General features: G+C 47.5%; 2 protein-coding genes across 2 annotated transcripts in view; one reads left to right on the top strand and one right to left on the bottom strand.

Annotated features, from left to right (window-relative positions):
* Window positions 1-5553, bottom strand: part of skic2 (SKI2 subunit of superkiller complex) — a 17646-nt gene extending 12093 nt beyond the window's left edge. The window contains exons 1-17 of the mRNA XM_084454785.1: window positions 5513-5553; window positions 4944-5065; window positions 4178-4299; window positions 3875-3992; window positions 3560-3674; window positions 3340-3414; window positions 3145-3198; window positions 2883-3040; window positions 2611-2784; window positions 2302-2447; window positions 1990-2136; window positions 1674-1758; window positions 1408-1514; window positions 1060-1206; window positions 829-925; window positions 332-544; window positions 112-222 (exon numbers count right to left, since the gene is read on the bottom strand). Coding sequence (XP_084310911.1) covers window positions 112-222; window positions 332-544; window positions 829-925; window positions 1060-1206; window positions 1408-1514; window positions 1674-1758; window positions 1990-2136; window positions 2302-2447; window positions 2611-2784; window positions 2883-3040; window positions 3145-3198; window positions 3340-3414; window positions 3560-3674; window positions 3875-3992; window positions 4178-4299; window positions 4944-5065; window positions 5513-5525 — 2004 coding nt within the window. The 5' untranslated portion in view covers window positions 5526-5553. The remainder of the gene's footprint in view (window positions 1-111; window positions 223-331; window positions 545-828; window positions 926-1059; window positions 1207-1407; window positions 1515-1673; window positions 1759-1989; window positions 2137-2301; window positions 2448-2610; window positions 2785-2882; window positions 3041-3144; window positions 3199-3339; window positions 3415-3559; window positions 3675-3874; window positions 3993-4177; window positions 4300-4943; window positions 5066-5512) is intronic.
* Window positions 5554-5691: 138 nt separating this feature from the next.
* On the top strand, window positions 5692-10374 carry nelfe (negative elongation factor complex member E). The gene is made up of 11 exons (XM_084454788.1): window positions 5692-5832; window positions 6107-6192; window positions 6403-6472; window positions 6588-6733; window positions 8577-8651; window positions 8803-8840; window positions 8935-9236; window positions 9346-9490; window positions 9629-9683; window positions 9792-9894; window positions 10070-10374. The coding sequence occupies exons 2-11, from the start codon at window positions 6118-6120 to the stop codon at window positions 10141-10143; spliced, it is 1083 nt and encodes a 360-aa protein (XP_084310914.1). The 5' UTR covers window positions 5692-5832; window positions 6107-6117; the 3' UTR covers window positions 10144-10374.
* The last annotated feature ends 199 nt before the right edge of the window (window positions 10375-10573 follow it).

The raw sequence follows: 10573 nt of genomic DNA, 5'->3' as shown, positions 1-10573 counted from the left end.
GAGAGAGACAACATAAAAGAGTTGAAGACTGAGCAGGGGTGGGGAAGGATGCAAACCAGGACGAGTGTAGAACAAACCCAATAAGAGACCCGAGGGACCAACGAGACTCACCTTCACTAGGCCTCGTGAGAAGAGCATCTCAATGACCTCCTTCAGGATCGGCAGGATGCCGCTGTGATGGACGCCTATCCCCCTCTTCAACAGATCCCTCATGACCAGGATCTAGAGGAGAGGAGGGAGGAGGAGGACTGTGACTCTCATGGCTCCTGCTGGGAGCTTTACCCAGAGGCCATAGAGGCGACCCCGCTACTCCACAGGCAGCCCCTCTCACCTGGGGCAGCTGGCGGTCCCCTCCCCGGAGGCGGCTCAGGCTTTTCTGGAAGAAGGAGTAGATCTCGGCCTTCTCCACGGAGCTGGTGAGGTCCATGGAGGCCAGCGAGCGGGCGTTGCTGTCGCAGCGCGTCCGCGAGAAGGTGAACGCCACCACGGGCGACTGCTGCCGCTGCGACAGGTAGTGGAGGAGGGAGAGCCACACCGCGCGGTCCTGGACGACGAGGAGAGACGCGCCACACAGGGAGGAGAGGAAGACAAGAGGAGAGACGCGCCACACAGTGAGGAGAGGAAGACAAGAGGAGAGAGACGCCACACAGGGAGGAGAGGAAGACAAGAGGAGAGACGCGCCACACAGGGAGGAGAGGAAGACAAGAGGAGAGTAAGGGAAAGAGGGGAGAGGGAGAGAGAGAGCAGACGTTTATCGGAGGAAGAGCGGGAGGGAATGAGGGAGGGAGTGATGGAGAGACCGGCGGCGAGAGGGAGCGAGAGATCTACCTGCGGGGCCGTGGTGTTCTGGGAGGTGTTTTTCGGGCCGAAGGACTGGGCGTGCTTACTAGTGCGTTCCTTCTTGGCGTCCACCGCGGCGTTGTACCTGGACGACAAACAAACAAAACAAAGCCGCATAAAATAACGCACCATAATCCGTTAGTTCGTCCGATAACATAGAACGTGTTTCAGCCACGTAGGTTGTGGTCTGAACGTCTGGTGGAGGTAGCATGTCTCAACCCTTTGGTGAGGAAGTTGCCCGAGGCGTCCAGCAGTAGGAACATCTCCTTCTGGGTCTTGGTGCTGTTGCCTGTGTACAGGTAGTGTTCCAGGGGCACAGGTCTCTTCACTGTGCTGATCACATAGATGTGCATCTTCTTGATACGCCTGGTGGACGACAGAAACAACGACAGAGTCAACACCATTTTGATACTAGGTACTGGTAAAGCACCACAGAGTTCACTGATCACAGACAAAAGGTCACTAATTTAAGTCAAATTACCATGACCATGTGACCACAAACGTATGTGGACAAATATGGACTTGTTGTTGAGCAAGAGGTACAAGGCGAACGCCGACAACCCTTACCCAATCCACTCGCTGAACTCGATGGCGTTGGGCACAGTGGCGCTCAGCAGGATGATGCTGACATGTTCAGGCAGCATGATCAGCACCTCCTCCCATACCACCCCTCTCTGAGGGAGAGAGAGAGGGAGGAAGGAAGGGAGAGATAGGGAGAGGGAGTGATAGGGACACAGAAAGGGAGAGGGAGGGATGGGGAAAAAGACCTTTGTTGTCACTTTGACTATGGAAGGATGAGACTGGAGGGTTTATCAAGTGGTGTTATTCCTAACCTCAGCATCGTTGATGTAGTGAACCTCGTCAAAGATCACCCACTCTAGATCCCTGATGACCTCAGAGCCGTTATAGAGCATCGACCTGGTGAGAGAGGGGAGGGGGTGGGAGGGAGGGAGGGAGGGAGAGAGAGAGAGAGAGAGAGAGAGAGAGAGAGAGAGAGAGAGAGAGAGAGAGAGAGAGAGAGAGAGAGAGAGAGAGAGGGGGGGTGCCTCAGTCAGTGTCTGAAAGGACTGCTGTAGGTGTAATGTATTTGTCAGTGCATGTGGGACAGCTGGGTTGGTAATGAAATGGGTTTCGGGTTTCTGCGCTTGCCTCAATATCTCGGTGGTCATGATGAGGCAGGAGGCGTCAGGGTTCAGCTGAACATCCCCGGTCAGCAGACCCACATCCCTGAAGGTGGTCCTGAAGTCCCTGTACTTTTGATTGGACAGGGCCTTGATGGGGGAGGTGTAGATGGTCCTATCAGACAACAGTTAGAGGGAGAGACGAGGGTTATACAACATCATGGGAGGATGACCGACCGACCGACCGACAGACCGACAGACAGACAGACAGACAGATGATGACAGATACATTGAATAAAACCCACTACAGCAGATCGGAGATCATAACACAAAGACACACCTGGTCATGTGTTTCTGCGACAGCGCTATGGCGTATTCAGCCACTACGGTTTTGCCTGCTGACGTGTGTGCGGCTACAAACACAGACTCGTGGTTCTCCAGCCTCAGTACCGCCTGTTTCTGGAACACGTCCAACTCAAACGGCCACTAGGGGAGAAACGGTAGAGTTGTGGCGTTATGTTCTGGAATGGGGCACTGAGACAAACACCAAATGGAAACAAAACTGAGTTAAAATGCTAAGTAATGGGCTGTCGTCAATGTACTAGCCATTGTGCACATATTCATTATACGTTGGTGCTAACGTCAGTACCTTGATGGCTGGGTTGGGGATGCGTTTGTGGAAGTCCTCGCAGGGGGAAGAGATGTCAACGGGAATGGCCCATTTCTTGGTCGCCTCCTGGGCCTTTCCTGGTCCTGGTTCGGGCTTCCCATCTTTAGCCTTGGTCGAGTCTGCCGCGGATGAGGAGGGGGAGGACACAGTGTCCTGAGGAAGAGGAGGAGAAGTTAAATCATAGTCTCCTCCGTGCAAAACCCTCCTGCTTTAGTAAGAAAAATGCAGCTATTAGAGCGCTTCTTCAACACCTTTATCCCTAGGTCTTCCAGGCTGTTGGTTCTGGGTAGTTTGGGAGCATCTCCCTTGTCTGTCTTTTTCCCCTCTCCCTCAGGCTGCAGGTCAATGATGTCATCAAAGGTGGACAGGAGGGACATGAGGTTGACTTGCGCCTTTGTAGTTTTGCCATCTACATGATGATTCAAAAGAGAGGGAAAGTACAGTAGAGTGGGTGTAGTGCCATCACATACAGTACAAGGAATAATCACCGTAGAACAATGCATGTATACACACCTTTGTCACTGAAGTCAATCCCGGCTTTGAGTCCAGGGGGTACTGTGAGCAAACCTGGGATTTACAGTTTACAGTTATCTCTTACTCACACAAAAATCACTGTGTGCAACAACCACAACCACACTTTGGGTTGGGAGAGTTATTGCCCCCATAACCCCTATGGTCTCATCTTCATCCTTGTTGGGTTAAGCTCACCATTCTCAAAATCTATGTCCTCCTCCAGGTCAGATTTCTTCTTTATTTGCTCCAGCGTGAGCTCCTCCATTCCTCCTGTGAGTGTGTGTGTGTGTGTGGGGGGGGGGGGGCAGATAATCATTATCAACATGCTACTAGCATTTCTCGCTACACACATAACAAGAGCCGCTGGCTACAATCCGTGTTAGATCAGCGGTGAGAGGTCAGAGGTCAGACTCGCCTGGCAGGAAGGGATAGTTGGTGTTGCTTCCTCTTAGGCTCTCTGAGGGCGGCCCCGGCTGGCGCAGCAGAGAGAGAGAGTTCTTTGCTGAGAGGCCCGTGTCCTCCAATGGCACCTAGAAAGGAGTGAAAGAGATAGAGAGAAAGGGGAAGAGGCAGAGAGGGTTACAGGATGAGAAACGCAGAAGGGCAGAGGCACTTTGTAATGAGACTTCTCGGCCATAGTCCACATCTGAGATAAATGAGTTCACAAGCAGTTTACATCAGCCCTCAACACTTACATATTCGAGCAGGGGTGTGTGACTGTGTGAGCTACCTCAGTGAAGTCCAGCAGCATTCCTGTGGTGGGGTCTCTGATCACAGACAGGCCAGAGAGGAGTGGGGATGGACCACAGTGGAGCAGAGAGTCCACATCGATGTCCCTGTGAGCCACCCTAGAGAAGAACAATACACTCACTGAAACACGTCCATCGAGATGTGTAGCATAAACATGACGATGCATCTCATCATCACTATGAACAAATCCCGCTTTTCTAAGGGAGATTTACGGAATCTCAAAGGGAATCAATGGGAGATGCTGAAGCACACTAAGGAGGACGTTCAAGCAAAAATGTCTCACTTCAGGAACTTCTGGAAGGCAGTGTCTGTGTCATGTAGGGGGAGCCAGGCAGGGTCGCGTAGGAAACGCTTCTCCACCTCCGTCTTCAGGTCCACACTGGTTGGAGGGAGGCCATGGGGGAGCTGCAGAGACAGAAGGCATTTTTAGAGAGCTTCCGCAAATTTGCTGCAAATAGGTCCCGCAATGGACCCACAATATCAGCGTTCTGTCCATTTAGATAGAGGTGTAATATTTCAGTGGCAGCTCTTTGTATAGCATTCCGCGCCTCCGCATTTAAAAGAGGCGTGAACAATCAGCAGTTCTTCAGTAGTTTTCCGTGTTGGCGGAACGCACCATTCAGACGAAAAGGGGAGTCGGGCCGTTGCGGGAATATCACCTCAAAAGACGGAACGAAAGGGGGGAGAATCTGTTACACTAATCCGTGTCTGTTCAATTTAGACCAACGGCGAAACGTACGATTGGCGCAAGTACTACGTCTTAACAAGTCTGTCTGAATGACCCTAGAGAGAGAGGGGATAAACAGAGAGAGGACATAAGGGGGAGGATAGGGATCTTGGATGAAGGACAGAGAACGTGTTCTTTTTTTCTCTGAACTTGGTGAATGGACTTTGCCGATCGGAGCTGACTGGTGCAGTAACATGATTCTACAGCATGTCTACCAATTAAGAGACAATCACTTCTTATTGGATCAGTGGTCCATAAACGGAGAAGTAGGAAGTGTAGAATACACATTGATGACACTTCAGCCCTAAATCACCATACTAACCGTGCTTTGAGGGGGCAAGGGCTGGTCCTGTGGCAATGGGTGTGTGATGAGCTCGAACCTGCCAGAGCAGCCCATCTCCAGCAGGGACAGTGGCAGGTCCGTGGGGCCCACGGGGGGAAGAGCTGTAGAGGGAGAGACATGGGACACACATGGGAATGAACAGACATGATGAATAGAGGGTGAATAGACTATAAGACCACTGCCCTGTAAAACAACAACACAACGGAAGTCAAGTCTGTATGTAGATGTGGCATCGTCACACGAACTAACTGGATGCAATATCTAACCGCTTTAATAGCTAGCAAACCCTGTATTTGGCAACCTGAAAGATAAGCATAATATGCTCAATCTTTGCAAAGTATCATGTCTGATTAGGGAAAATTAGTAACTTTGCTAGCTAACGTCAGCTAACGTTAGCTAGCTCTAACTGTTGTTATAGGCAGACATGCTAAACATCGAGTACTGAAAAGCCTCTAGGTTGCTTAAGTTTGAGCCATCGATTCATCTGTGTTGTTAACACAAAACATTATCTGTCATTAAAATGTCCCTATTTATCTGGCTAGGCCTACCTATTCTTTCCATCTCTCCACCGCAAGTGAGACTCGCTGCATTGCACAGCTCTGTCGAGGGTGTGATTGGGGGAAGCATGGGCGGAAGTGGGTACCTTACATTTCCTACAAATTATGGATGTGAAAGGATAGGTGCATGTTAACAAGTATGTTTATCTAAATTTAAATACGTAATTTATTTCATTTTTTCGTTCGAAAGAAACCACTATATCGCTAAATCTTTCTCGCATGCTCCGTCCCTGACAACTGCATACGTCATATTCATGCGCAAGTGTTTTGGTTGAGTTCGGAAACGCAGAGCACACCGAAAAAACACAGAGGTAATCAAAAGATTATTCATGGTTTAGTTTGTACGTAGTTTGTGTGTTATTTAATTAACACTTTATATTTACCAGCAACATATCTTGTGGTTGGCTTAATAACTTGCTAGTCGTTCTTGCAAGCGATTGAATGAGTCATTGAAATGAAGATGTTGATAACTACTACTAGCTAGCCAATGCGACGAGCGGTTTATTGTTTTGTTTTCAGTAAATAATAGCTAGCGAGTCGTTCTTTATTGACGGGGTTCATCGCCTGCATTGCTTTGCTTTACAGCAAGCTTGGCCATGGTGGTCTTCCCCAGTTCCCTGACAGAGGAAGAGGAGTCCTTACAGAAGAAGTATGCCAAACTCAAAAAGAAGGTTCGGAATAACGTTACATCTGCATTACATAACACTGGCTTTGTCTGTAATGCTGCCAAGAGTGATCATTTAATATCACAGATTGATGAGAACTTGAATATGGGTCAGTAACAAGCCAATATGTTTTATTCCCCGTCTATAACATTTCACTGTAAGCTACATTGCACTCTGCATCTACATATGACAAATAAAATCTGTTCTCTCCTCCAGAAAAAGGCCCTTATGGCTCTAAAGAAGCAGAGTTCTACCAGCCAGACGAATCAGAGTGGATTAAAACGCAGTGTGTAACCTTTTCTTTTCAAAACTTCACTCTATAATGGATTTAGATTTTAGTGGCACATGTTGGTTCAGCTAATGTGCACTACATTTCACCATGCTCTCCCCCCCTCTCCCAGCCCTGTCAGACCAGCCTGTGGTGGACACAGCCACGGCTACGGAGCAGGCTAAGATGCTGATCAAGTCTGGAGCCATCAGTGCCATCAAGTCAGAGAACAAGAACTCGGGCTTCAAACGTTCCAGGACCCTGGAGATCAAACTCAAGGTGAGACACATCATGCATAACAATAAAAAGTTTGTAGAATCCTATCAAGGCCTGATTCTAACTTGCCCTCTTAATAGTTAGTAAATTGTAAATGCACTGCTCCAAAAAATTATGGGAACACTTAATCACCATATCCAGCCCTCAATGGGTTAAAGGAGTAGTAAAGGGAAAAATCATGTTTAGCCTTGTTTTAAGGTTACTTATGATCATATACAATGGTTCAGATCAAAACGTTGACAAAACTAGCACTTTTGAGAAAGTTGATAATTGCTCTACCACTGTTTAGGTCATACAATGGATGTGGGTGGGCACCGTGAAAAATCATTCAAAAACATGTTAAACTCTCGATTTCAAAGACAAGAAGCTCACCGAGGGGGTAATTGGTGTCCGTTGGTGTTCTGACATCAAATTCGCCACAAAGTATGAATCCTGTAGGGTTTTATTGAACATTTTATGAAATCCATTGACTTGTATTGACGTGACCGTTGTAGATGTGTAGATCAATCCGCAGAGGGGATTCAGGAAGTGGAACTACATACGGTAGCTATTGTTATTGTTCAAGCGGAAGTTTACACACGTATGTGCTGCGACTAAATAGTTATATGCTAAATATTTAAAAAAGCCTTTCTAGATGAACTAGAATCTTACTTTATGGCGAATTATATATCAGAATGCCAACTAACACCTCGGTGAGTTTCTTGTCTTTGAAATTGTGAGTTTAACATGTTTTTGAATGATTTTTCACAGTGCCCACCCACATCCATTGTATGACCAAAACGGTGGTAGAGCAATTATCAGACTTTCTCAAAAGTGCTAGTTTTGATATGAACCATTATATATGATCATAAGTATATGGATAGAAAGGAGACGCCGCACACTCTGGCAGGTCCGATGCAAGCAATTTAATTAGAGACTAAAAATATATCAATGTTTCGGCTGTGAGCCTTCATCAGGATAAGGATAGGATAGGATCCTATCCTGATGAAGGCTCACAGCCGAAACGTTGATATATTTTTAGTCTCTAATTAAATTGCTTGCATCGGACCTGCCAGAGTGTGCGGCGTCTCCTTTCTATCCATATACTTACCGCCTGCCTGCACCTCGGACAGTAGGTGTGCGTTTTCCTATCCTCTCCTATATGATCATAAGTAACCTTAAAACAGGGCTAAACATTTCCCTTTACTACTCCTTTAATGATTTTGGTTTCCATTGACCGTTCTTATGTCATTTTGTTCTTGATGAATTACACAATGTAATTAATAAAGTGCAATGATGCAATGATGATTGATGATTTAAAGGACAGGTTCTGAATTTAGCATTATAAGCCATGTTATAAGGTTATTTACGATCATATACAACGGCCGATGTCAAAGTTTTGTCAAACGGTGCAGACTTGAGATATAGCCCGTCTTCGCTAACACACTCAATGGATCCATAGGTGCATAGACAAATCCCTCAAAAACACCATAAACTCTTAATTTTCAAAGACAGGAAACTCACTGAGTGGTCACTGGTGGTCGTTGATGTTCTGGCAAAAAAATCAGCACAAAGTATGCTTCCGATCGTGTTTTATTGATCATATTATATCCACTGATTTGTATTGACAAAAAAGCCAGTTGTTTAGATTCATCCGCGTCCCATATTTGTTTTGGTCAACAAATACCAGAAGAAACCTAACACTATCAAGGAAATACCAGCTGCAAAGCAATCTTAGGCTTTGCCTTTAAGTGTTCCTTAATTTCTTTTGAGCAGTGCAGTAAATTGTAAATCATGTGAGAACGTGTTTTTTGGGTAATTCCTTTAGGGACAAGCACTTATTTTTATTACCATTATTTTGTCTCAGGACCCAGAGAAAGGCCCAGTCCCTGCCTTCCTACCATTCCAAAGGAGTGTCTCCATTGATGAAGAACTCCCTGAGGTACAGTGGAGATGGAATAATCATTAAAACTGCATGTTGTGTGTGTGTGTGTGTGTGTGTGTGTGTGAGTGAGTGAGAGAGAGTGATTGAGGGGAGGGGGTGGTAGTTCTAAAAAGATAGCTCATTTAAATTTTTGCATTTTCTCCTCTAGTCCGGCAAGAGAGCCCACAGAAAATCTCTATATGAGAGGTAAGTCTAAAAGCTCCGATGAATAATTGACAGCAACATGTTGTCTACTCTCTGTTCTCTCCAGTCTAACATCCACCCCACTATGTCTGTCCAGCTTCGTCAGCCCAGGCGATCGCGAGCGTTCCCGTGACGATGAGGACAGCGGCGCCATGTCCACCAGCAGGGACGTGGAACCAGACAGGGAGCGCGTACGAGAGACGGACAGAGAGAGGGACCGCGACCGCGACAGAGACAGGGAGAGAGACAGGGACCGAGACAGAGACCGAGAGAGAGAGCGCGACAGAGGAAGGGACAGGGACAGGGAGCGCGACCGTGACCGCGAGAGAGACAGGAGCCGGGACAGGGAACGCGACCGGGACAGGGAGAGAGACAGGGAGCGAGACGGGCCGTTCAGACGTGAGTTGTGGACCATTCACACACATTTTCGACGTCGCGTTTTGTACTGTAACTTTAGTTTCCTAACCTGCCTGCGCTCCCCCCTCTCTCTCCCCCTCCTCCCTTCCAGGCTCAGACTCGTACCCGGAGCGTCGCGGGGTGAGGAAGGGTAACACGGTGTATGTGTACGGCTCCGGGCTGGTGGACGACAGCCTGCGCTCGGCCTTCTCACAGCACGGCAACATCATAGACCTCACCATGGACAACCCACGCAAGTAAGACGGCGTTACACCCTTCGCCCACAAAGGCCAGTGTAGGCCTAACACTGAAGTCCCAACGAGCGTAGGCTTAAAGCAAACTGCAAGTCGGCCGTTTGCCTCTCATCGAAATAATGTTTATCTCTCGCTCTCTAGCTGTGCATTCATCACCTTCGAGAAGATGGAGTCTGCAGACCAGGCTGTAGCTGAGGTTAATAGAGCTGCTTATGACGTATCGACAGTTCAATTTACAGTGCTGTTCCCAACATAATACTAATAAAACCATCTGGATGTGCTGCTGTCTGTCTCTCTGTCTCAGTTGAATGGAAGCACAGTCGGGGACGTCCCCATCAAAGTCAGCATCGCCCGGAAGCAGCCCCTGCTGGACGCAGCCACAGGCAAATCTGTTTGGGCATCGCTGGGTAAGTAAGCAGGCAGTGGGCAGGGCTGCTAAATTAGCTGGGGAAAATATTTGGCTAAATATAGCTTCTGATTAAGCGTTAAGTTTCAAAATGTCAGTTACAAAACATTTTGGAAAGAGAGGTCAGCGTGTTAACTCTCGACTAATCGATTCTGTCCTCTCCCCCCCTCCCCCAGCTGTGCAGAACAGTGCCAAAGGCTCATACAGGGACAAGAGAAACCAAGTCGTCTACAGTGAAGATTTCCTATGAGATGGATAGGAGGGGACCTGTGGGGAATAACATGTACAATGGACGAGTTAGCATTAGTGCTGTTTGTATGCTTTCTTCTCTGCATTTCAGTTTTCTGCCGTTGATGGCCTCACTGGTAGTACTGTACTGTGTGTCAGTCTCATTACATAAGGCCACGTGAACAGAGGTAGTGGTGGTGTTTTTTTGCAAGTGTCTTTGCTTTTCTACTCAACTGTTTTGTGGAGCTCAATAAATCACATCATACTTTTTTCAGGCTGGTGGCTTGATGGGGCCTTGCTGTTCATACGCACCACTTCCAGTGTCTAGACTGCATTCTCATTGCTGTAGGCTATGAATCCTAATATATCGCATGGGTCTGTCTGTTTAAATTGGGTTTCTAGTGGGAAAGCATTTTACATTTTTTGTAATTTAGCTTCATGAATAAAAGATG

The sequence above is a fragment of the Borostomias antarcticus genome (assembly GCF_949987555.1).
Source record: "Borostomias antarcticus genome assembly, chromosome: 21".
In the NCBI taxonomy this organism is placed as follows: Eukaryota; Metazoa; Chordata; class Actinopteri; order Stomiiformes; family Stomiidae; genus Borostomias; species Borostomias antarcticus.
The sequence above is the reverse complement of the archived record's forward strand: the minus strand, read 5'-3'. Positions and strand labels throughout refer to the sequence as shown.

Excerpts from the sequence above, each read along its gene's own strand:
- nelfe (XM_084454788.1), top strand. The coding sequence starts at position 6,118 with ATGGTGGTCTTCCCCAGTTCCCTGACAGAGGAAGAGGAGTCCTTACAG. Across the intron at positions 9,237-9,345 it reads GCGAGACGGGCCGTTCAGAC|GCTCAGACTCGTACCCGGAG; the intron begins GTGAGTTGTGGA and ends CCTCCCTTCCAG. Across the intron at positions 9,684-9,791 it reads CAGACCAGGCTGTAGCTGAG|TTGAATGGAAGCACAGTCGG; the intron begins GTTAATAGAGCT and ends TCTCTGTCTCAG.